At 39.0% G+C, this 27,321-nt stretch overlaps 1 protein-coding gene across 3 annotated transcripts; it reads right to left on the minus strand.

Moving 5' to 3' along the window:
• Nucleotides 1–1,985: 1,985 nt before the first annotated feature.
• On the minus strand, nt 1,986–11,231 carry LOC109211274 (switch 2). Of its 3 annotated transcripts, none has more exons than XM_019374796.1 (8): nt 10,737–11,231; nt 7,493–7,599; nt 6,521–7,262; nt 5,388–5,635; nt 3,866–3,992; nt 3,402–3,677; nt 3,041–3,299; nt 1,986–2,568 (listed from the first exon to the last, which is right to left on the minus strand). In XM_019374796.1, the coding sequence occupies exons 1-8, from the start codon at nt 11,121–11,123 to the stop codon at nt 2,246–2,248; spliced, it is 2,469 nt and encodes an 822-aa protein (XP_019230341.1). In that variant the 5' UTR covers nt 11,124–11,231; the 3' UTR covers nt 1,986–2,245. The 3 variants fall into 3 exon arrangements, with proteins under 3 accessions (XP_019230341.1, XP_019230340.1, XP_019230342.1); XM_019374795.1 differs by having other exon boundaries at nt 6,338–7,262; XM_019374797.1 differs by lacking the exon at nt 10,737–11,231 and adding an exon at nt 9,337–9,904 and having other exon boundaries at nt 6,338–7,262.
• Nucleotides 11,232–27,321: the final 16,090 nt, after the last annotated feature.

Here is a 27,321-nt window from a genome sequence, read left to right on the forward strand (position 1 = left end):
ATAGTTTGCGCTCTAATTACTGTATTTTACTTGTGTTTGAGCTTAAATGATGGTGAATTGCACTTATTACGTGTTTTATGCCTTGCGGGAAGTGATTGAGTTAAAAAGACAAAAGACTAATTGGAGCTTTGAAGTCACTGTAAAAGCCCAAGGAATTAAACTAGGATCGCTTTCGGGGATCGAGGACCAAGTTTGAATATCAAAAAGTGTACGAAAACAATTACTCTAAGAAATTTGCACCACCGCGCCGCATGGGGCTGCGCAAGGCGCGACGCGGCAGTGCAATGTGCTTGCTCTGACAGAAAAGAGCTCTCTATTAATCCCCACAGGTGCGCCGCATCAAAATTTGACGAGCGCAAAACACAACACAAAATTATTGCTCGCTAGTCAAAGATAGTATAGTTAAATTATCATCTCCACAGTAATGGATTTAAATAGTGTTAGAATAATCTTTAGTTAATTACTATCCGGAAAAATTAACACTATTGAATCATTATCAACTACGATTAACTACTAAAATTAAGCAATTATCAATTGATCATGGTGGACAACAGTTGAGCAACAAAGAAATATGAGTGAGAGAAGGGTAATTGACTAGACAGGTGCGAGATAATTGACTCGGGATCCCATTCTTGAAGTAATTCAATCCATAATATTGTTGATTTTCATGAATTCACCACATAATCAGGTTATACTTGATGTTAAGTTCCTCTTAGATTAAATTTAATTTCAGTAAATAATCCAATTGAGGCATGGTGAACAATTGCAACAAATAAAATGATTGCTTTAGTCTAAAAGGTAACTTCTCACGAATATTTTTTCATTTTCTAGTTCGATTAATAATTCAAGAGGCTCTTTCGGTTACCTTAGTTGAATCGCGAATTTAAACTAGAACATAAGATGTAAAGAAATTCAATATAAGTTCCTCTTTTGATTAAGCAAAATAATAAACAACTTCGCAATACGAGTTAAACCTCCATCAATTAATTCAAGCAATTGTCAAGAATCAAACTCGTAATCGAATTATTAATACACAGTGTATGTCAACACCCTAAGGGAAATTACTCCATAGCAGTGGAAGGATGCATCCCAATAAGGTTTAGAAACATAGAAAACATCAATGCTGATGATCCGATACAAACTCTCGTATTGCATCGATTGTTCGTTGAAATCTTGATGAATTCTTGTGTCTCTTGCCTTAGTTGCTTCTCAAATCTTTCGTAGGTCAAAAGTTCCTTTAAAAATATATTTTTGGTGTATTTATACCGTGTATAAGTGGGTCCTGACAAAACTACCATTTCTAAGTCGAAACAGGAAAATATGCCGAGGAAATTGAACAGGCGCGGGGCGCTTGTGGGGTTTATCAGAGAGCTCACTTTTCTGTCAGAGCAGGCACATTGCACAGTCGCGTCGCGCCTCACGGCACCCCATGCGACGCGATAGTGCAAATTTCTCAGAGTAATTGTTTTCGTGCACTTTTTGATACCAAACTTTGTCCTCGGCCCCGGAACGCTATCCCAGTTAAATTCCTTGGGCTTTATTATCTTCGACATAACAATATGGTGGCATGCATGTTTTGCTAACGTGCATCTTTCCAGAATTAAGAACTATATATACTCTGAACGCTTTTCTTACAGGCTGCTGCTCGTCCTTCCGAACCACAATTTGACAGTAGTAAGGTACATTCTTGCACAATTATAAGATCAATTGATATATTAAGGGGATCGGTATCTGACAATATCCTCTGGCAGGCTTTTACTGGTGGTATCGTAGAACACACAACTGATATTAATATCAATCCAAGGGAGCAGTCAGTCAGTCGTGGCTCAAAGCCAGTATCAAGGTTCAAGATGCAGAGGAATTAACTGCAAATTATTTTTCGTGAAGAAGTCAACCGTACAGCTTATGTGTAGTATCATAAAAACACAATGTTCCCAAGACATCAATCCAACATAGTCAATCTCAGATTCAAGTTGCAAAGAAAGTAGATGCAATATTCCTTTATGAAGTGAGTCTAGATTTGGGAGACAAGCTTTTACTAACTTTGGACTGGTACTATCTCATCATTTATTCAAGTGCGAACTGTTTATACTCTAAAACAATGAAGATACAGACACAATGAACAGCCTAAAAGCTTTCCTATACACACAAGAAGTGGAGTACATAAAAGAAAGAACAGAAAAAAGCAGCACCTCTACAGAGTAAATGTTACAGAAGTTACAAGTTGTCATGAAAGTCATGAATTTTATCCTTTCGCCTTGTGATAATCTTTTAGTACTTTTTCACGCTCTGCTGGAGTTGCAGATAAGAGCCATTTGCTAAACTGAACCTCTTCCATACCCATGAAACAGGCAATGAGGCTAAATTGGTTCTTTTTGCGCATCTTTATAGGATTGCCAGTTCCTACATTCTCCTTCCCAGTTATGGCATCTGATTTCCTCTTCCCAACAGTTGAACACTTTGGCAGCCCTGGAGCGTTATTTAGATGCAGAGTCTGTTCTTTTTTCTCTTTCATCACTGCTGGTCCAAGGTCAACAATATCTTCAAACCGATGAGCATATACAATACCTGGGCATCAAAAGGTTAAATGAGCAATAAAGATCAATGCCATTATACATCTGTATCCTACAATTTTGTCTTTGTAAGAGACATCAGCCAGTTAATTGAGGTGAAGAAAGAACTTCAATATTGCTGCCAAAAAAAAAAGAAAAGGAAAATAAAAGATAAAAGATTGTTAACCATTTGAACAGCTTCGAGAATCTTAAGGTAAGAACAGTATAGCAGATTTCTTAAAAGAACTACATCCATCCTCTTAGTTCTATGTTATCAAATAACCAAGTAATATTTTCCTTCTTTCCTTTCAGTGCGATCAATACCTAGAGCTAGAACAATATTGACCTTCCTCTTCCTTTAGAGAGATTTTTTACTTTGGGTGCCTCCATAATTACCATTCTTTTCTTTCCTGTTGCCTTTCCAAAATGGATCTTCAGAGCAATTCTAATTTATCAGAAAGACAGAAACAAACAAAAAATGAACTCACCGAGGTGTTCAAGCGTTGGAGCAACTGCTGTGCCCTCCTCTTCTTTATGTTTACTGCTTTCAGGTGCCACCAAAGATGCTGTAGTTATTTCTTTCTCAGGAACAAAATACATCCCACTCAAATCCTGTTTTGAATGAGTTCCATCTTCCTTTCTCCTCTTTTCATGTAATTCAATGATCTCACTTGTGAAGAGTTTGTCAGATAGATCTCTGAAAAGATTGCAGATACCGAATAGCTCCCCTTGAAACTCCTTACAATCCTGAAAGTTGCAGTCTGAATAAGTAATCATTTCCAACTGGAAGAATGGTACAGAAAAAAAAATTAAATCCGAGGAAACAAACAAAGGAAAGTAATTTTCAACCTGAACTCCCTCGAAATAGCGTTTTTCCATTTTTCCAGAGACAGCAATGTTTGATAACTGCTGTTTGTAGACCTGACGAGTGTAAACAAGTTCTTCAAGAGAACCAGCTGCAAGTAGGCGGAAAACAACAACATGCCGCCTCTGTCCATATCGGAATGATCTGTCCTGGGCCTGCAAATCTTGGGCAGGATTCCAATTTGGATCAAATATCACTACACGATTTGCACTAACAAGGTTGAGGCCAAGTCCACCAGCTTTTGTTGATATAAGGAACACCTAAGATGAGAACAACTTAAAATTACAGAAATGATAAAATGAAGTAAAGTTTTATATTACTAAAATTGTTCTATTCCGTATAATAAAGAGGAATGGGCCAGAATAGAGCACAACTGGATGCAGAAGATTCATATAGCCAACCCCCAACTAATATGGTATTGGAAGAGTTGATTGATTCAAAAATCTACCTGTTTGCTAGGACTAGAGTTGAAGTCGTCGACTAGAGACTGGCGCAGGCCAGTTGGGGTGGAACCATCAAGCCTTGAAAAGCCATAGCCTTTGCGTATAATAAATTTCTCCAGTATGTCCAGCATCCTGCTCAGGACAATTATTTTTTTTTTTTTAAAAAAAGAAGGGAATTAAGACTAGAGAAAAGATAAGACATGCCTGAAAAGCTATGCAATAAACGCAACATATATATCTCTATAAGCATAAAACAGATCCTTGGGTGACTCTTGCTGTATTCCAGATTCCACAGTAACGGAGTTGCAAAACAAGAGAAAAAGGGCTATACATCTAGTAAGCCTCATAAGAGGAGACAGATCCTAACTATCCCACAAAGAAAAAAAAGATGGAGATCCTCATTAAAACCATTCACAGCCCTCAGGTTGTCATAAGAGTGCACCACTACTAGAGATCTGATACGAAGTTTTTGTGATGCTGCTCTAATTCTAATCCAAGATAGGGGTTAGGCGTAGCAAAAATCAAACAGCAATTGTTAAACAAATAGATAATGTGCATCGACCTTTCTTCAATTTGGAAGATCAGATAATAAAAACAACTTTACAATTTTATAAAAGGAAAGGAAAAGAGAAAACCATAAATTAAACCTCGCACAAAATCAGAAGGCTAAATTTTTTAAATTTAGAGAAGTCCCATCTCTCAATTGGTTAAAAGTACTATCTTCAAGAAGATAGTCATTAGACTATTACTAAAAATATTCCTTAAACTAGTTAGCCCATTAGTGTAATTAATTTCGTCATACTCCGACAACAAAACTCAGCTGGTCTAATAATAAAGCAGGAAAAAAGCTCTTACTCATGAACTCCTTTGAATTGACATTACAGACGATAATTGAGGAAGAGAAATACTGATAGAGTACTTAAGATATCATCATAAAAAGTAATCATATGACGATCATGACTGAGGACAACAGCAAAAAGAACTGCCTCAACGCCTTAAAATACAAAATAATATGGCCTTTTTATCTCCATCACAAAAAGGAGTAATTATATTTGTTAGACAAGCACCAGTGTTATCAAAGGCGAAGAGCGCAAAAAAGCTCAAAGGTCTGTTGGGGCTTTAAGCGCAAAGCGCAACTAAAGCGTGGGCTTTAATTATAAAATGCGCAACTGGAGAAAAAGTAAAAATATGGATATGTAGTCCAAGACTAATAATTATAAGCATTAAAAGCAAATATACGGATAAAGAAATTGAATTTTTTTACGATAAAGCGAAATATCAATTATTTAATGTTGCATTTTCAGGATTACACTCATTGGCAGGGAAAAGTATACCTTAGAGCCTTGATGCGACACTAAAGCGCCCACAAAGAGAGGCGAAGCGCTCAACATGTTTTGAGCCTTGCTTCAGGGCTTAAGCGCGCTTTAAGCGCGCCTTTGACAACACTGACAAGCACCTAGCTTTTTGCAAGCATTTGCATGTTTCAGTCACTCAAAAGGATAAAAGAACTGAATACTGATATAGTACCTTACAGAATAGCTGAAAAGAAGAATCTTGTCACCTTGTGAAACCCAAGAGGACATTAGTTTCTCCAATGCTCTCATTTTCCCGCAATGTTCAACATTACTTAAGCCCAAGAAACTCTTATTTTGAGTATGCCCTCCTACCAAATCAATGTCCTTACCAAATACAGCAGCAGCAAATTCTGCATCTTTTCTTTGTTTATCTGGATCATCCTTTGGATTAGGCTTGATAAGCTCCAAGTGATTGCTTATCTGCTCAGAGAGCTCAAAAATGTGAAGATACAAAATGATGAAAGAGGGACGGAAATAATTTCAAAAGAAAAGTAAATAGGATTGAGAGGTACCAATGTTGCAAATAACTAGAAAGTCGAACGACATAACATGGTTATGTCCACCCCATACTCCACCATACGACCAAGAATCATTATTTTTAAAGGTAATGGCAGATCTGAGGTGGTAAGAGGTACTCTTCCTCTTTAATTTTCAAGAAATGTTCCCGAGTCTTCTTTTCTCTTGTTTCATTAATATTGCTCTTTAAAAGAGGGAAGCGAGATTAAAAATCAGAATTCAGAGACCAAAAAAGAGGATCACACTTTTAACATGTTCTGTGGGACAACAATGCATCCACTTCTAATAGCAAGTTGATAAGTAGAAACAGCATTGGTTAATTAATTAATTTTTGGGTTAGTTACTTAATTTATGCATCACCTGAAACTGAGGGTTCCTAGATGATCATCATTTTCCTTCTCTATGTTGTCTGACTCGTATTGCATCTGGCAACCTAATCTCATTTTCTTTCACTTTAGGAGCATATCTCTAGAGCAGCATTTTTCCATAAAAGAAACTAGAGAACTTACTTTTGAGATTAGATTTTCTACATCATTGACTATCAAGGAATCATAGTACAGGTCTAGTGATCAAGAGAGAACCAAGAGAAAATTCTTTAGAGATAACCTGCTGGAGCTTCATGAGACAAGGAAGAACAACACAATAAGGGCATGAATCACAACCATATGGATTGTCCCTGTGAAGGTAAGACCAGATGATACCATCTGGAACCGTCCTTCTGCAACATTCGACTTGCTTGAGAGGGCTTCCACAACTACAAGGGAGATCCTTATTGATAAGGCATCGTACCTCAGGTAACTGTAGCATTCTCTGATAAACCCGTTTTTGCAGTTCACTCATTGCACAAAATACAACATTATCTTCCTTCCCCAACATGAGATGTCCAATAGTTTCCTCCTTTGTCCTTCTTAACAAATATTTGCGCAGAACTGATACTAAGTGCTGTTTCCGCTCATCAGCAACTCGAACAAATCTATCTGGAGCACTTGATCGCTGACCATGTTTAAGGGGCTCATCATAAAATTCTCGGAAGTGTTCACGTGTCCCCAAGCAACCGGGTATCACCCAGTCGAACAGATTGAACAATTCCATTAATTTATTCTGCATTATTGTTCCTGTAAGACCATAACGTTTTAGGGTCTTAATTGCTAAACATGCCTTGTACAGTTTTGATTTCTCATTCTTAAGCCGATGGGCCTCATCAATAATCACAATCTCCCATTCAACATCTGATAAAATGTGTCCATGGATTCTGTATGTATCAAAACTGGTTATAAGTATCTCAACTCCACGTGCTTCTAGTCTGTCAATCATTAAATCACGGTTTGGCCCGTGATAAATGCAAACACTAAATGTTGCCCACTTGGAAAACTCATTTTCCCAGTTGTGGATCAAAGAAGAGGGACAAACTATTAGTACAGGGCCCCTTGTTCTTGGGTGTTCCTTCGAGACTGCTGATTCAGGTAAGTCTCCATCCTTACCAAATACAGCAGCTAAGAATGCAATGCTTTGGATGGTTTTACCAAGTCCCCTGTTCCAAGCATATGCCAAAAAAAAAAGGAAAGACAAGGAGAAGAGACATTATAATCACATCATAAAATTAAAAAAAATGACACTTTACAATAGCATTAATAAGTGTATATGACTGTGCGTAACATGACACGACAGCTGATGCTCATCACTTGTACAAGTTAGGCCAACAGTATACAACAAGTAGTATCCACCATAACACCCAAAAAGAGAATCACAAAGAAAACTCACATATCATCTCCAAGAACTCCTCCATGATTATTCTGATACAAGCTATACAAAAATTTCACTCCTGCTCGTTGATGCTCCAAAAGCCTACAGTTTATAGATGCTGGAACCTGAAAAGAATATAAAGGAAATTGCTAAATATGTAGTCAATCATTACACATCATAAACTGGGTAAAGAAGCAAGTATGACTTTATTTCAACAGGTAACAAAAGGGTCTACATCTCTTTTTATTTCTTGATCTAATTTCAAGATTCATTATTCGGAAAAGGGCTGTTGCAACAGAATGTCAAAATGGCACAACAGTTGCACTTATTTGAGAAATCTAGTAATTCTTGGGTAAGAAGATAAGAGGTTTTACTCCAAAAGACATTGAATGGTTACTTCCCAAATATGAAGACGATGGTCTGTTTCACTGTTAAACCCCGTATTTTCGTATGCGAAAGTATGCCATAAGTGAATTGATGAAAGCTCGGGAATGAGATGTTACATCCCGCATTTTCGGACGTTAAAGTTTCGTCGTAAGTTAATCGACGCAAGCTCACGAATGATATAATTTTGAGGTTACGAATATTATGCTAGTTTAAACAAGTGATAAGTAAATTCGTGAAGGTGAGAGGGTAAGCGAATCGAAGAAAATGAGTTTCGTCGAAGTTTGTCAATTTGGGATAAAATACAGCCCGAGCTATAATACCCGGGACTAGTGCCATACAAGGTACCACATGACCATGATAGTGAAGTGTATAAAAAGTGTTAAAGTGAGTAGAATTTTAAGTAATTTGAGATAATTCTTAATTATGTGGGTAATTGGTTAATTATTGGGTAATAGGAGATTACCTAGTTAAGTAAGGAATTTTGGGTGATTAGTTAAAGATAAGATTAAACCCCTTAACGTGGTAGCCATGAAAGCCAACAATTTTGACCCATTAAATTCTAGGTGGCAAAATTTAGACGATATGTGGCGTAATCATCTAATATGTGTGGCCCATACCCACCAAGCTTTAAAAACATCTCTAACTCACTTAAGAGATGTTGATATCTCTATGATATGGGAGATGAAGGCTTCAGCAAATTCAAACAAAAGTTTGCATCTTAGTTAATGTTCTTGAAACAAAGTTCAAAACAAGATCTCTTAGCATCTTAGCAACGTGCGGTGTTGCAATTTTAAGGAAGTACGGTGTAATCTTTCTCAAGAATATCATACGGATTTTCCCCTACTCCGATCTTGCCGTTACGTGTTGTCGCAATTGACGTGTGTTAGAGGGATTATCAAGAGAATCGGCTCAAGTATGTTAAGGCTATCCCTTCTTTCTTTTTGGCATGATCTATACGACACAAACGAAACGAGCAAATGCACAATTTCCATAAACGACTCTATTCATAGAAATACTAGAGATGCCTATGTTCTTGATTCCCCATGTGTCTATTTATTCAAACAGATCATCTGTTCATGGGTCTAAAAAAATACGTAAGTTGATAAAGATTATTTCATGATATTAATCATAGGCATAATGGTCTTATGACGTTCCGAAAGATTTTATTGACGTACTTCTCATGCATTGCATTCATTTATACATGCACATTGACCCATGACTAGATGGCGCTATATACGCGTATATATGTATATGTATATGGGATATGGGAAAAAGTTACGGCGTTATATACGCACCACCATCTGATCAGCTGGTATACGTGGATGATTTGCCCATAATGGCCGAGATGATATGATGGGATGCCCTCATAGGCTTGATGATGTTATGAACGCATATACCCATGCATAATATGACATTTACATGCATATGCATGACATTATAAATATCAAATGATTCACAAAGCTACTCAGACTTACATGTCGAGTCTTTTACTCCATGCTTCTCTCATGTCTAATATATACTGACTTTCATTCCTTACATACTCGGTACATTATTTGTACTAACGTCCCTTTTGCTTGGGGACGCTGCGTTTCATGCTCTCAGGTCCTGATAGACAGGTTGAGAGTCCTCCAAATAGGCTTTCAGCTCAGCGGTAGGTGTTGGTGCACTCCATTGTTCCGGAGTTGCTTATTTGGTCAGTATGTTAGTACATGTATTGATTAGTACGGCGGGGCCTATCCCTACCTTTATGATATTTATGTACTCTTAGAGGCTTATGGACAGATGCCGTGTATACAGATACTTGTATGGCCTTGTGGCCTATGTTTTGAGTGTATAAAGGATCACATTGGCTTATAGGCCTGTATGTCACAGGTATAGGTTTCTATATCAGGTTGGGTCGCCCTGTATTGAGTATTCCTTTATGTTTATTCTGGTTAGCCCATGACAGCCCGTATGGCTCATTTGCCAATGAGAGTACGATAAGAAAGATATGTATGTTGGTACTCGGTTGAGTAAGGCACCGGGTGCCCGTTGCCGCCCATAGGTTTGGATCGTGACATTCACCTAACAACCAAAGAGCAATCTTTCAGTTAAAATTAAAACCTTGTCAAGAAAAGAAACAAAGAAGAACGTTCCTATTGTTTCTGCAATGAGGAGAAAAAGAAAATTACCATCTTTGGCAGAAAAGATCTGTATTCCGTATAAATAGGAGAAGAAATTGCAAAGCAGATGGAAAATATCCTATCAAAAGCCCATTCCCCTTGGCTCCTTTTGATTAAAATCCAAATGACATTAACACTTAAAGCCTCGTATTTAATGGGAGAAGGGTAGAGGGACATGTCCATTATCCACTGAGGTTCAAACTATGCGTAAGCTGGACCTCAGGATTTCTCGGTTATTGAAGAAAATATCATATTTCCATCTTTTCTTATTCAAGATGTTTGTCTGCTTCTTCTAAAAAATCCTTGGAGATCCAACCAAAGCTTAAGCAAGGGACTAAGTCATTCACCAAAACCACAGTCTAGATATCGTTTTTAACAAACCACATTGGTGAGCAAAACCAACTAGACCACCTCAACAATCAATTAACATACAAATTTTATCAACTTTTCTATTTAGGCAATTTTAATCAATCGCATTCTAATTAAGGAGCTAAAATTCTAATAATCAAATGAAGCCCAAAATAAGTCGAAGCATAATAGTTCACATTCACAACCAATAAGCAAATAGCACATGATCTCAAAATACTAACTTTCCAATATAACCAGAATCCATTTGGTTAATTTTGAAATTGAACTAATAATTACAGAAAGTATAACTTAAAAAGGCTTCAAAAAAATTGAATCTTAATTATTTTGGCCAGTGAAAAAATCACCTGGACAACAGGCTTTTGATCCGGTGAAGAAAGAACCAAAGGCTCGTAAGGTCCTGTTTGATCTAGCAATAAAGAATCCAATTTGGGCCTCCCAAACCCTACGGGCTTTTCTTCTTCTTCTTCTTCTTCCTCCTCCTCTGTTTTGTCATATTTGCTTTTCAAATCAAAATGGTTCTGCTTATTGGGAGTTTGTGGTGGTTGGGTTTGAGGCAAAGAAGTGTGATCTTCGAGTCGTAGAAGCTGCTGGGACAAAGAAGATTTAGGGGGTTTTCTAGGATTTACAGATTTTGTGTCAAAATTGTAAGAACTTATTGAAGAAGATTGTGAGAAAGATGATTGAATTGTAGTGCAGGGCTTGAGTGTCTCCTTGAAGCTGTTTAAAGACATGGAAATTGAAATCTTTGAAATTCTTCGCAACGTCAACAATTTGTTTAAAGGGAGTGTTCGTTTTCTTTTTTTCAAATTGAAGCGCTTTTATTGCTTCTATTTTTGCAACCGCCTATCTCCATTTTTTTTTTTTCCAATAAACTAGCATTAGTACCCAAATGACATCAAAGAAAATTTAGTAGTAAAAAATAGAAACTTATTTGTTTGATTTAATAAAAAAAAGTTTTCATATCGCATTGACATATTGGAAAATCATGTATACTTCAATAGAAATTTGTACTGAACATTTCAATTGACATTTAATATCATATCACGATCTTAATTGCTCGTTTTATATGAAAACAAAAAAGTTCTTAACTTCTTATCATATTCCTGATATTGACATTAACAAAAATTAATAATCTTACGTTATGTCAAAAGCCTTTAATTTCATATATGTTTGATAACAATATACCTTTAATATGAAATTTCATAAACAAATAGAAGCCATATTTACCGATTTCCAAAAAGTCAAAATAGTAATAGGATTCTTTTAGTTTTGTTTAATATCATTAAAACTGAACATCCAACTAAACTGAAGCATATCATATAAAAAGAAACTGACCGAATATGAAACCTACTCAAGTTCTACCTTTATATGTTTGAACTTTTTCCGCACCACATAAAAAATTATAGTGTCGAAGCCTTCCAAAGGCTTTCCGTAAGTATAATCAAAAAGAATCTTAACGCAAAATATAAAAGGAAGAAGAATGACAACACAAATAAAATAACTTCAAGAAATAAGAGTTGTATTTCAAAATAAAAGGGATAAGAGCTCTAGTTAGGACCTCTAATCTCCTACTTCAAAAAATGATTTTGGATTCTCCTTGGTCCCAAACAGAGACTAACCACCACTTTCTGTTCAATTAACAAAACGAACCCGAATCTAAAAAAACATAACCATTCTTCTATACGCACCACTATGGAATAGTAATTAACACCAAATTAATTCAACTTCTAGCATAAATGGCTCCCTCTATTAGATTAACTAAGCAATTAAGATAGATAATGTTCCCCTTCACTCTAAGCTACATCATCTTCTACAGATGATTCTGACTTTTCGGACCAACCAACCAAGACCAGCCTTCGCAAGTCTCTCTGTATTTTAGGAGCGAAATTGAGCAACGAATCTTAGAAGAATTTCCAGCGTACTCGTATACTTATAACAAAGGCCCTTCAGCACAATATCCTATCAAATGTACCTGCAACAATTTCAACATGTGAAATATTACCTCATATCATGTAATATCATATAAGAGGAAAAATAATTCATCGTCTGCCAAATCTCAAGTATGGAACAACTAAATCACCAATTCTGGCTTTCAGAAGGAGAGTATCACATTAGCTAGGTAAATGGCTCAGACCAGTGAATGGATTGGCATATTGTGAAATGCAAAATCTGGAAAGGAAGTTAATCAATTAATTGAAAAAGGGAAATTTCACCAATTATTTAAAATTGCATTACAAATAAGTTAAAAGATTGCCGTCTGTAAGTTTAACCATACAGGATGGATATTTATTACCATAAACTTAGAGCAGATGCCAAAAGAGGTTATAATAAAGGAAGAACAGATAACATATCACTACGAGTCAAGTTTAAGATGAACATGTGTGTAAACCCCAATTCAGCAACAAACATTTTGTTGATTACATATCCATCTTGCTAATCGCAACTTTTTGCATATTGTCGAGATATAAAGTAGATTAGCAACATGGAATAGAAGTAGATAACTAATTCTGAACTCCCAGGGATTCTTTAAATGAATTACACAACCTCTTAATCTAGGAAATAAGGTGCAAATATGACATGCATTAGAACCATTTGGTAATTATTGAATCGTATGTTATGTATGCTCATCTTAAAATTTTAACCACAAAAAAAAGAGATGCTTACACAGTCACAAGTAAGCACAAACTGTACCTTTGATCTAAAAAATTATGTGAATCACAGGTAGTGCCATAACAAAGAAACCACAGGCGAATCCAGGATTTAACTTTATAGATTTTTAGCATTGAACCTTGTCTATTTTAAAGTTATGGGTTCATATCTACTATTTTTTTATAATCTTAATGAATTCTTACACATAAAGTTATACTTCGCGTCAAAAGTTATGGGTTCAATTGAACCCGTCACAAACATACTACATCCGCCCCTGAAAGCAGCTAAAGCTAAGGGATGTATGCTAGAAAAGAAGAAGAGATCCTTTAAAGTAGAGTATCTCACTACCATGAATGCCATGAAGAGAAGCCATCTTGATTAGTAGTCATGTTAGATTTTTTACCGTCTAGGTTGTGTCTCTTTTGAAGTAGGGAGTGAAACCATACTTGCTCTTCTACTTGCTCTATTTCATCTTCTGTGAAATCATACCCTTTTGAATCCCCAAAAAGATCGTTACATAATTATACCAATATGCACAAAAAAAATATTCACAAAAACGAAAATGTGGGAACAACACAACGCTGTTTACCCAAATTCCAAAGTTTACTAGATTTGAAATTCCAAAACCTTAAAACTCTTAAAGATTGTTCACCCAAATTCGAAAAGGAAACCCAGTGACTCATAGCTCAGAAGAATTGTGCTCCTCGGATGCTTCGTCTCTTCCATATATGAACTTGTTTTCTTGTTGTAGCTTAATCATTAAAACTCTCTTACCATCAATGGGTCCCTCAACATTAACTTGCAAAATATTGACAACTTTTGGAACTCTAAAAGTGACTTTTAGAGGAGGTTCCGTTGGTGGTGGCGGAAAAGAAGCTTGTTCATCACCGCTTCCGGGCGAAGCAGCATCCTCCGCAAGTTCCGCTATCATTTCTTCATACGCTTCGTCTATCTCCGGTTGTGATTCTGCAAGTCCAAAGTTTCTTCTTTCCGAGCGGATCCAATCTCTGAATAGTACTGATTTTTCCAAGCTCTCCCTCATAGACGCTCTATGATCACCTATTTGAAGTCTTGCTTGACTGAAAGCGCTCTCTGATGCAACTGTTGAAGCTTGAATAGATAAAATATCCCGAGCCATCCTTGCAAGAACCGGAAAATGTTTTTCCCTTGTCTTCCACCATTCCAAAAGATCAAAGGTGCCGTCTGGATTCTCCTTTTCAAGTCCCTGCGACAAATAAACTTGAAGCTCATTTAGATGTGAAGTCTCATCAAAATTATCACCTTGAGAACCCCTAAACTCCGTCCAAGATTTAAGTGCTTGTAGGCCCGCAGCTCTTTTAGATGATTGTGAACTAGACGAAGTAGGGGTTGGAATATTTGGCCTAGCATGATCTAACGCAAGTTGGTAAGCATTATAAATTGTTTGCGCATTTATTTTAATTGAGGCTTTTGCCTCTGCAAGTGTAGAAAATTCCTCAACTGAAAGATCTAAAGCCTTCTAAATATTTGTGTACCAAAAGTGAGGACCTCCTAATTTCATTGTTGGATTTAACAATGCAGCAACACCATAAATAGGGGGGATAGGGAAAAAATATTTTTTAAACTTTTCTTTCATTGCATTTATAGCAAGTTGATAAATTTCCCCACCCTCCGAAAATTCAACAAACAAATCACATAGTGCTGCAATATAAACTAAACAATTTGAAATAGTAGGATAATATTGTCCAGAAAATGCATTTGTAGCAATTTGAAAATGTTCTAAAAAATCTATAAGAATTTTGACATTCGTCCAATCTTGATTTGTAAGGATTTCATCATCATCCTCACCACCAACACGAGCATTAAACGTTTGCATTAATTGGGTTTCTATATTCATATGCAACTACTAAACTTTCGTACATATAATTCCATCTAGTTGGACAAGGTTTAGGAACCTTTCTTTCTCTAAGGCCAAATTCATCACATTTTTTAAAATACTCTCTAAGTCTACTTCTACGGTTTGAATAAAAAAGCCAATTAAGAGCCATTCTAACCTTTTCAATTTCTAAATTTAAAATTCTCATACCATCACCGACGATTAAATGGTAAATGTGACAAATACATCTCACATGGAAACAATTACTAAATGCAGGATTTAGTGTTGTTGTAAGTATGCCTATAGCACTAGTGTTACTAGAAGCATTATCCATAGAAATTGCCATTATTTTATCTCTAATGCAAAAATATCTACAAATATCTGCAACGGTGTTAGCAATAAACTTACCTGTGTGACGTGAATTAATTATTCTATACGCAATAATGCGTTTTTGCATTATCCACTCCTCGTCTATCCAATGACTTGTAACAGTTAGATAATCACAGTCATTATTACTTCTACCAATATCAGTAGTAATAGAAATCCGATTAGTTATATGAGTAAATAAATACCGCAAATATTGTTCATATTCATGTTTATATTTATAAATATCGCTCTTAACTGTTGCGCGAGGCCAACCTTTATAAGTAGGATTAAAAACTTTTCTAATATAATGCACAAAATTAGGGTTAGAAGGAAAAGTATATGGTAAGCACATAACAGTAACCATCTTTGCTAATTCTTCACGATCTTTATTAGGATCGTAATATAAAATACCACCGGTCACAGTGTTAATTCCTGGTTGAACTAGATTTGAACCTGTACTAGGGTTAACCGCAGTATCTACACTTGTCCCCTCTTGCTGCGCTTTCATTTGTAAATATTTAACTTTATCTCTAGGGTGTGTTTGTATGTGCCTAGCCAAACTACCCGTACCACTACGGTCTCCAGTATATTTATGCGCCAGCAATTTCCCACAAGTTTTACACCTAGCCTTATTTTGTTCTCTTACTTGAGTAAAAAAATTCCAAACTAATGATGTTTCTAGGCGTTTAGAAGGTTGTCTATTAAAAGTAGGGGTTTCTACAGGTGGGTCGGGCGGGGCATCAGTTGGGTTATTAACAGGACTAGTAGGTGAATCATCTAAATCCGGTTGGGTTTCATCTACATCCTCATTTTCCTCATCATTTTCTAAGATAGTTTGATTAGGATAAAGAGCATTCATAACTTCTTCATTTAATTGTTCACCTTGTGCAACATTATGGCAAAATTCACTATCGGAAAATTGAAAACAAGGGTTATCACTATCAAGAATAATAGGAGCAGCAGGACGGGTAATAGGTCTGGGTCGGGGAGCCGGGGGAAGGGTAGTAGGTTGGAGACTACTTTCACCAATTTTAGCTTTTCCCTTACCACCAAACATTTTTTTCAAAGAAAATGCCATATTAATTACAATTATGCAAACTAAACACACAAAAATATATTCTTAAAAGTTAAGAGTTGGAACGAGTTTACCGAATTGCCGAACAACTTCTTGAAAATTGAAAATCGTTGAAGACTTGAAGACTTGAATACTTCAATTCACCAACTTCACAATTTTTCACGAAATTGCAATAATAAAATAAGCAATTATAGAAGAGAAATTAGATATAGATTGAGAGAGATTGAGATAGATTGATGAATTGGTGAGTAAAAATGAAAGAATGAGGGGGTATTTATAGTTGAGAATTGGGGAAAAGTGTAATTATATAAAGTTTGGGGTTAAAATAAAGTTTGGGGGCCAAATGGCTATTTTTTAAAATTCCAAACGGTTGAAAATTAAAGGCCAACGGCTAGATTTTAAAATCTGACCGTTGGCTATTTTTTTAAAAAAAAAATTTTTTTTTTTTAAAAATTAGCCGTTGGAGCCCGTTAGGACCGCTAGGCCCGGTTGAATCGGCCCAGGACCGCCTGCCGGTCCCGGGCTTAGCGGTCCCGGTCTCGTGGGCCTCGTGTACAAGACCGGCCCGTCACGGGCTTCTTACCCATTAAGGAACCGGCCCACCAGGACCGGCCCGCCGAGACCGTTTAGCCCGTTAGGACCGCAGGCCCGGTCCCAGACCGGCCCACCAACAGCCTTATCTAAAACAGAACATATACAAAATAAAATCCCAAACAAATTCCAGAAAACATCTAACAAATAGAAAGCTACACAAAAAAAGGTACAAATGTGGAAACTGTCATGAGAGTTCCAAATAAAATCCCAAACTGAGCATAGCTCACTACCATAAATATCTTCTAGAGGTTTACACACATGTCCCTTTCAATTCACATTATATACAAATAGAAAGCTTCAAGCGCCTCCCTTTTTACTGTAGACAAATAATGAAGATATTCGAATATTGCTTCAACCACATTCAATGTCTCCGAAATCAATCTAAAGTGAAGACTGAAAAACACCTTCAGTTTATTGCCAATAGAGAAAAAAATTACATAAAAATAATTTAAAATGGACCACAAAATAATCAAAAGTTGCAAACTTTAATGCTATTAATTAAACATAAATCAAGAATAGTGAATAACAGAGATAAACTTTTCAAATCAAACAGTTTCTTCTATATAACAAACACAAAAACAAACCAAAAAGTCATAACATCAAGTACAGGAGAAAAAACCTAAATTAAGAAAAAGGTAAAAATTGGGAGCATACTTTTTAGTGATAGGAAAAGCAACAATAGTAGAGTGGTTTATAGTGAAGCAATAATTGTTCGCATCTTTCAAATTCGGGTCTTTTCTCTTAAATATTTGTGTATAACCCTGCCACTTGAATGACATTATGAACGAACGGATTCATTGCAACTTCTGAAACTGAAAACCCAACATCAAAAAGGGTCTATAAAAGTGAACTATTCTTCTATACCCTTGTAATTTATTTTGACGTATTGTAAAACACCATTATTATTTAGGTCCTTAAACAGAAAGATTTCAAACATGCATACCAACGTATTCAAACAAAAAACTCATTGCTACTAACAGAAAAATTTATGCCAATATCATAAATCAAATTTTGCCATCAAAATCGAAACCAAATAAAACAAACTATGAATAAAAATAGTAATGGATCCTGATTACTTTGAAAATGTGGTTAACATGTTAACAAACATATAACAATAATTCGAAACCTTCCAATGTTAACAGGAACGAAAACAGTTAAACTGAAAATTGAATCAACAGTTGGTCCCGATAATAATCACGCGAACCATAAATGGAACTCGATCGGAATCTTTTCGAATTGCTAATTCAAAACCCAAATTCTAGAATCCTATGGAACACAAAGTAGATTTATTTTACAATAGACTTATACGAAATTAAACCCAATCCCAATGTGATATACCCAAATTTTAGAATTGATTTTGTTATGTAATGAAAAAGGGCAAACGGAAAAATTGGATGCCTTCCATGATTATTTCCTTTTGATAGAAATTCATGTATAAAGGAGATATAATCAAAGTTTAATTCAAGACCATATTCTGAAACTCTTCAAAAAATGATTTGCATTGACATTTTTGTAAGTTGTTGGTGGATTTTGATTAGAATTTTGGAAATTGAGAGAGTGATTTGGTGGATTCCTTTTTCGATTAGGGTTATGTTAGAATTTGAAAATTGAGAGAAAGAAAACTGCTTCTTCACGTAGGTGATCTAAAAACTGAGTTGTTCGATTTGGCGGAAACGTCAAATTAAAATTTGCAGATGGTTACAGAGTAAAATGGAAGTGGATGTCGTGAGTTTCAATCGTGATGTGTAGGAGGTTAGATAGTTGAGTGATAATTTTAGATTTTGCAGAGGAAATTTAGGGAAAATGGTATGTAAATATGGAATTTATAATAATTATTTAAAATTATATTTTTCTAGAGAGAAAAAAAAAGTGCCATTTAAATGTTCCATGCAAATTCAGTTGTTTTTTTAAAAATTTAAAAATGTTGAGATTTTGAAAGAAAACGTGTCCTATACATTTTTTTAAAATTAATTTGAATTTGAATTCCAAAAAAGTTGGAGAATTGTCCAAAAAATTTATATGTATCAATTTAATGTTATGCCACTTGTCATCATAACATCCCTTTTCCTCTCCTATTATATATTATATATATATAAACTAGTCTCTGACAGTGCGTTGCACGTGTGTTCCATATCAGTTGGTACAAAATTGTATAAGCGATATAAATAATATTAAAACTTGTGCATAATTAGTAACTGAAAATTTGAAAGGAAAAAGCACAAGCTGAACTTGATGAATATATAGTCAGCCTATTTAATTTGAATGACTCGATGTCACTATTATATTTTTGTAGTTGTAGATGTAGACACTAAACTAAAATGGTATAACTTTTCTTATGCACTTCTTCTAATATACAACATATTTAGCTTGACAATTGTCACGGCCCTAACCCTGAACCCGGTTGTGATGGCGCCTCTCGTGAAAACAAGGCCAATCAGTTTAACCCAATTCATCTTTTAAAACAGTTTACCAACACAAACTAGTCTAAACATGATTTAATAATACTGAATAGCGAAAATATCAAGAATAATGCGGAAAATCCAACCCGACACAGCCCTAACCGGGGTGTCACAAGTCACGAGCTTCTATGAGTCACAATGCAGTCTGCTAAAGTCATAAACTACTACAAGTGTTTGTAAGGAAACAGAAATGATAGATGAGTAGAGACACGGGGCTGCGGACGTCAACAGCTACCTCGTAATCTCCGAAAGGGCCCGCCTGGAACTGGAGGAAATCAGTACTCCGGAGCGGAACCAGCTACGCCTGAATCTGCACACAGGGTGCAGGGAGTAAAGTGAGTACTCCAACTCAGTGAGTAACAAGTATAAATAATGACTGAAAGCAAGAAAACACGTAAAGCATACAGCAGTCTATAATGAAGCAGTAAAATCATTAATTCCAGTAAAACCAGTAAAAATCAAGAAAATGCGCTTTAAACCAATAAACAGGTAATTGACAGTTAATTATGATAAAGTAAACAAATAGGAATTTGCCCCTCGGGCACAGTAACACCACATCCGCCCCTCGGGCAACATCTCACAACAGTAACAGCCCCTCGGGCTCAATCTCACATCACAATGGGTACCCGTGCTCATTGGGGGTGTGCAGACTCCTGGAGGACCCCTTACGGCCCAAGCGCAATAACAAGCCATCTCGTGGCATCAAATCTAGGCCCTCGGCCTCATATCAATCAAGCCACCTCGTGGCGTACGTATCTCAGGCTCTCGGCCTCCAATCAGTATCAGTATCTCCTCACAATATAGGCCCTCGGCCTTACTCAGTCAAAAATCATCACAAGCCCCTCGGGCAACAGTAAAACAGTGTTTCTCAGCGCAAACATCATTTAAAAATATCATTTAAGTCTCAAAACTGAGTAAAATTGGCTGAGTAGTAAAAATAGTGGAAATTAATATGACTGAGTTCAAGTAGTACGTTTAAAACAGTGAAGAAATATCAAATAAAAGCCCTGAAGGGTTCAAGTAGTTGGCACGAATCCCAAATATGGCATCCAGCCCAATAAATAATGATAACAAATAGTTTCCAATCAAATACGCGGTAAAATCACCAATCGGGACGGACCAAGTCCAAATCCCTAATAAGACACGACCTCACGCTCGTCATCGAGCATGTGCCTCGCCTCAATATAGTACTACGATGCACAATCCGGGGTTTCAAACCCTCAGAACATCGTTTACCATCATTACTCACCTCGAACCGGCTAAATCTCTAGCTCGCGACGCCTTTGCCCTTCGAATTGGCCTCCACGCGCGTCGAATCTATCCAAAAACAGAACGAGAACGTCAAAATATGCTAAGGGAACAAAGCCCAAGCGATAACAATCGAAAAATACCAAAAATCCCGAAATTACCAAAACCCGAGCCACGGGCCCACTTCTCGAAATTCAGAAATTTTCACATCATTAGATTCCTCGTCTTCCCATGAGTTCATACATATCAAGAACACAAAAATCGGAGTCCAAATCACCCCTAAAATCCCCATTTAGAAGTCTCTTAAACTCAAGCCCTAATCCTCCATTTTAGCCTTTCAGTTTCTTTAATTACAGCCCTAAATCCATGAAAATCTACCATAGAATTGAGTTTTAGGTCCAAAATTCCTTACCTTAACGAACTCTCTTGATTTCCCTCTTCAGAATCGCCCCAAAAAGCTCCAAGGTCGAAGGCAACAATGGTGAAATAACCCAAAATCGCGAAATGAAATAACATATATGGTCTGCCCAGGCCTTTCCGCATCTGCGGTCAAAAACCCGCTTCTGCGGTACCGCATATGCGGTCAACTCCTCCGCTTTTGCGCAACTCACTTAACGGTCACATACCGCATCTGCCGTCAACTGGTCGCATCTGCGACTCCGCAGGTGCGGTCCCCATATCGCATCTGCGGTTCCTGACTCTACCTCTCCATACTGCATCTGCGCCTTCCCTTCCGCACGTGCGACACCGCATCAGCTGCTACAATAAATCTCCAATCTCCCCGTTAGCAACCCGAAATCATCCCGAGGCCTCCGGGACCTCAAACGAAAGCACGAACATAACCCAATACCTTATTCAAACTTGTTCCAATCATCAAAACACCTCAAACAACATCAAATCTACCAAATCACATCGAATTCAAGCCTAAGTTTCTAAAATCCTCCGAAATACGCTTTTGATCAAAAACCCAACCAAACCACCTCCAAATGACCTGAAATTTCACACACACATCCCAAATGACATAACGAAGCTATTAGTTCCATTCCGACCCCTATATCAAAATCTCGCCTATCAACTAGAAATCGCCAGAATATCAACTTTGCCAATTCAAGCTTAATTCCACTCCAAACCTCCAAAACCCATTCCGATCACGCTCCTAAGTCACAAATCACCTCCCGAAGCTAACCGAACCATCGGAACTCACAACTGAGCCCTCTAACACATAAGTCAACATCCGGTTGACTTTTCCAACTTAAGCCTTCTTAAAAGAGACTAAGTGTCTCAAACTTCACCCAAACCAATCCGGATTCAATCCAACCAACCCGATACCTCAAAACACAGATGAGCAAAGCAATAAGAAGCAGAAATTGGAGAAACGGACCGGTAACTCATGAGACGACCGGCCGGGTCGTCACATCCTCCCCAACTAAAACAAACGTTCGTCCTCGAACGAGTCAAGAAACATACCTGAAGCCTCAAACAGGAGAGGATATCTGCTCCGCATCTCCCTCTCGGTCTCCCAGGTAGCCTCCACCACGGGCCGACCTCTCCACTGCACTTTCACTGAAGCTATATCTTTTGATCTCAACTTCCGAACCTGACGCTCCAAAATAGCTGCTGGCTCCACATCATAAGTCAAATCACCCTCCAACTGAACCGTGCTGAAATCCAGGACATGGGACGGATCTCCAATATACTTTCGGATCATAGAAACATGGAAAACCGGATGCACACTCGACAAGCTGGGTGGCAAAGCAAGCTCATAAGCCACCTCTCCAATCCTCTAAAGCACCTCAAAAGGCCCAATGAACTGCGGACTCAACTTCCCTTTCTTTCCGAATCTCAAAACACCCTTCGTGGGCGAAACCTTAAACAGGACCTTCTCACCAACCATGTAGGACACATCTCGAACCTTCCTGTCAGCATAACTCTTTTGCCTCGACTGCGCTGTACGAAGTCTCTCCTGAATCTCCTTCAACCAAATCTGTCCCCAATAACCTAGCCTCACTGGGCTCGAACCAACCAACTGGAGATCTACACCGCCTCCCGTACAAAGCCTCATATGGAGCCATCTGAATACTCGACTGGTAGCTGTTGTTATAAGCAAACTCTGCAAGCGGTAGAAACTGATCCCATGACCCTCCGAAATCAATAACACAAGCGCGTAGCATATCCTCCAATATCTGAATGGTGCGCTCGGACTGCCCGTCAGTCTGAGGGTGAAAAGTTGTGCTCAACTGCACCTGAGTACCCAACTCTCGCTGAACGGACTTCCAAAACTAGAAAGTAAACTGAGTGCCCCGATCTAAAATGATGGAAACTGGGACACCATACAATCGAACAATCTCCCGAATATATATCTCTGCTAACCGCTCTGAAGAATAAGTAGTACAGATAGGAATAAAGTGCGCGGACTTGGTCAGTCTATCCACAATCACCCAAATAGCATCGAACTTCTTCAAAGTCCGAGGGAGTCCAACTACAAAATCCATAGTGATCCGCTCCCACTTCCACTCTGGAATATCCATCCTCTGAAGCAAGCCACCCGGTCTCTGATGCTCATATTTCACCTGCTGACAATTGAGACACCGAGCTACAAATTCCACAATATCTTTCTTCATTCTCCGCCACCAGTAATGCTGTCTAAGATCCTGATACATCTTCGCGGCTCCTGGATGAATAAAGTACCACGAGCTATAGACTTCCTCAAGAATCAACTCCCGAAGCCCATCCATATTGGGCACACAAATCTGGCTATGCATCCTTAATACCTCATCCTCTCCAATGGTCACATCTCTGGCATCATCATGCTGAACTCTATCCCTAAGGACGAGCAAATGTGGATCATCATACTGGCGCTCTCTGATGCGCTCATATAGGGAAGATCGAGAAACCACGCAAGCCAGCACCCGACTGGGCTCCGAAATATCCAACATCACGAACCGGTTGGCTAAAGCCTGAACATCAACCGCAAGAGGTCTCTCCCCAACTGGAATATATGCCAAACTCCCCATACTCACTGCCTTTTGGCTCAAAGCATCGGCCACCATATGGGCCTTCCTCGGATGGTACAATTTAGTGATGTCATAATCCTTAAGCAACTCCAACCACCTCCGCTGCCTCAAATTAAGATCCTTTTGCTTGAACAAATGCTGAAGACTGCGATGATCAGTGAATACCTCACAAGATACGCCATACAAGTAATGCCTCCAAATCTTCAACGCGTGAACTATGGCAGCCAACTCCAAATCATGAACGGGGTAGTTCTTCTCATGAGGCTTCAACTGACGAGAAGCATAAGCAATAACTCTACCCTCCTGCATCAACACACAACCAATCCCTACTCTCGAAGCATCATAATACACGGTATATGAACCTAAAGCTGATGGCAAAACCAATACTGGAGCTGTGGTCAAAGCTATCTTGAGCTTCTGAAAGCTCTCCTCACACTCGTCCGACCATACAAATGAAGCACCCTTCTGAGTCAACTTGGTCAAGGGCGATGCGATAGATGAGAATCCCTGAACAAACCGGCGATAATAGCCTGCCAAACCAAGAAAGCTACGAATCTCTGTGGCTGAGGACGATCTGGGCCAACTCTGAACCGCCTTTATCTTCTTTGGGTCGACCTGAATACCTTCACTGGACACCACTTGCCCCAAGAATGCCACTGAACTGAGCCAAAACTCACACTTGGAGAACTTTGCATAAAGCTTCTCCTCCCTCAATCCTTGCAACACAACCCTCAAATGCTCCGCGTGCTCCTCCTGACTACGCGAATATACCAGGATATCATCAATGAAAACTATGACAAATGAGTCAAGATAAGGCTGGAACACGCTGTTCATCAGATGCATGAACACTGTTGGGGCATTGGTCATCCCAAAAGACATAACCAGGAACTCATAGTGACCATATCTGGTCCTGAAGGCCGTCTTAAGAATATCCGAATCCCTGATTTTCAACTGGTGATAACCCGAATGAAGATCAATCTTGGAGAATACCCTCGCTCCCTAAAGCTGGTCGAATAAATCATGAATGCGAGGCAGAGGATACTTGTTCTTAACTGTTACTTTGTTCAATTGCCTATAATCAATGCACATTCTCATAGTGCCATCCTTCTTCTTCACAAACAGAACCGGTGCACCCCAAGGTGACACACTAGGCCGAATGAACCCCTTATCTAGGAGTTCCTGAAGCCGCTCCTTTAACTCCTTCAACTCCGCTGGTGCCATACGATACGGCGGAATAGAAATGGGCTGAGTGCCCGGCACCAGGTCAATACCAAAATCAATATCCCTATCCGGTGGCATGCCCGGCAGGTCTGTAGGAAATACATCAGGGAAATCCCTCACAATTGGACCGAATCAATACTGGGAGTCTCAGATCCCACATCCCTCACAAAGGCAAGATACGAACGACAACCCTTCCCAACCATACGCTGGGCCTTCAAGAAAGAAATCACTCTACTAGGAACATAATCAGTCACACCTTGCCACTTAATCCGTGGCACACCCGGTATAGCCAATGTGACTATCTTGGCATGACAGTCCAGAATAGCGCGACATGGAGATAGCCAATCCATGCCCAGAATGACATCGAAATCCACCATACTAAATAATAAAAGATCAACTCGGGTCTCCAAACCACCAATAATCACCACACACGACCGGTACACACGGTCTACAACAACACTATCTCCCACCGGGGTAGATACATGAACAGGTAAAGCAAGAAACTCACGAGGAGTACCCAAATAGCGAGCAAAGTATGATGACACATAAGAATAGGTGGAACCGGGATCAAATAACACAGAGGCATCTCTGTGGCAGACTGAAATAATACCTGTAATGACAGCATTGGAGGTAGTAGCATCGGATCTGCCTGGAATAGCATAGTAACGGGCCCGACCGCCCCCCGATTGACCTCCCCCTCTGGGGCGACCCCTGGCTGACTGATCCCTACCCCTAGCTGGCTGGGCGGGTGGTGGTGGAGCAACTGGAGTTGAAGCTGATGACTGGCCCCTCTACTGGGATGAACTAGCAACACAGCGGGGACACTGCCTCCACATGTGGCCCACCTCACCACACTCATAACAACTCCTAGGTGTCGGAGAAGGGGACTGATGAGAACCCCTCGCACCGGAGTGACCAACAGATACACTCGGCGTAGAAGAGCCCTCAACAGATGGAGCACGGGATGAGCTCTAAGCTGGGAGGGCACTAAGTGAAGAATGGCCCTGGTGTGAACTGTGGGAACCATGACCCGATGATGCTCCTCGATAACCTGAGCGATCAGACTGACCCTGACGGAACTGTAGGCCTCTGCCGTCCTGGAACTGGCCCCTCGAAGGACCACCACTGTAGCTACCAGATCCTCGAGGCCTCTTGGCCTCCCTCTCCTCTCGCTCCTGGCGACGGACAGACTCAATCTCCCTGGCAATATCCACAACCTCCTCGAATGTAGCACCAGTCACCCTCTCCCTAGTCATAACGAATACGGAGACTAATATGTAAGACCATCGACAAATCTCCTGATCCTCTTTGATCTGTCGGGACCAACCAGATAGCNCTAGGCCAGTGTAAACTGATAAGATCTGAGCCAAGGCCTCCTGAAGACCCGGAATCACAATAGGCACAGCTGGTGCCTGAGCTGGTGCTGCTGGAGGGTCCACAGCTGGAACCTGGTCCTGAACTGGGGCAGCTGGTGGATCTGCAGGTGTTGCCCTCGCTGCTCTGCCTCAACCACGACCACGACCGCGTCCTCGGCCTCTGGTGGCCGCAGCTGGTGGCACTGGGGGTCATCCACCCTGTCCGGCAGCGTGCGTCCTCACCATCTGTGAGAGAATAGAACAATAGAAGTTTAGTGCTCGGATCAACAAACTCGCACGATAAGAATTTCAAGAATGTGAAGTTTTTCCTAAAGGTTCTGCAGCCTCTCGGGGATAAATACAGACGTCTCCGTACCGATCCGCGATACTCTACTAAACCTGCTCATGACTCGTGAGACCTATGTAACCTAGGCTCTAATACCAACTTGTCACGACCCTAACCCCGAACCCGGTCATGATGGCGCTTCTCGTGAAGACAAGGCCAGCCAGTTTAACCCAATTCATCTTTTAAAACAGTTAACCAACACAAAATAGTCTAAACATGATTTAATAATACTGAATAGTGGAAATATCAAGAATAATGCAGAAAATCCAACTCGACACAGCCCTAACCGGGGTGTCACAAGTCACGAGCTTCTAAGAGTCACAATACAGTTTGCTAAAGTCATAAACTACTACAAGTGTTTGTAAGGAAACAGAAATGATAGAGGAGTAGAGACACGGGGCTGCGGACGTCAACAGCTACCTCGTAATCTCCGAAAGGGCCCGCCTGGAACTGGAGGAAATCAGCACTCCGGAGCAGAACCAGCTACGCCTGAATCTGCATACAGGCTGCAGGGAGTAAAGTGAGTACTCCAACTCAGTGAGTAACGAGTATAAATAATGACTGAAAGCAAGAAAACACGTAAAGCATACGGCAGTCTATAATGAAGCAGTAAAATCATTTAATTCTAGTAAAACCAGTTAAAATCAAGAAATGCTCTTTAAACCAGCAAACAGGTAATTGACAGTTAATTATGATAAAGTAAACAAATAGGAATTTTCCCCTCGGGCACAGTAACACCACATCCGG

This window comes from Nicotiana attenuata, unplaced genomic scaffold, assembly GCF_001879085.1.
Source record: "Nicotiana attenuata strain UT unplaced genomic scaffold, NIATTr2, whole genome shotgun sequence".
In the NCBI taxonomy this organism is placed as follows: Eukaryota; Viridiplantae; Streptophyta; class Magnoliopsida; order Solanales; family Solanaceae; genus Nicotiana; species Nicotiana attenuata.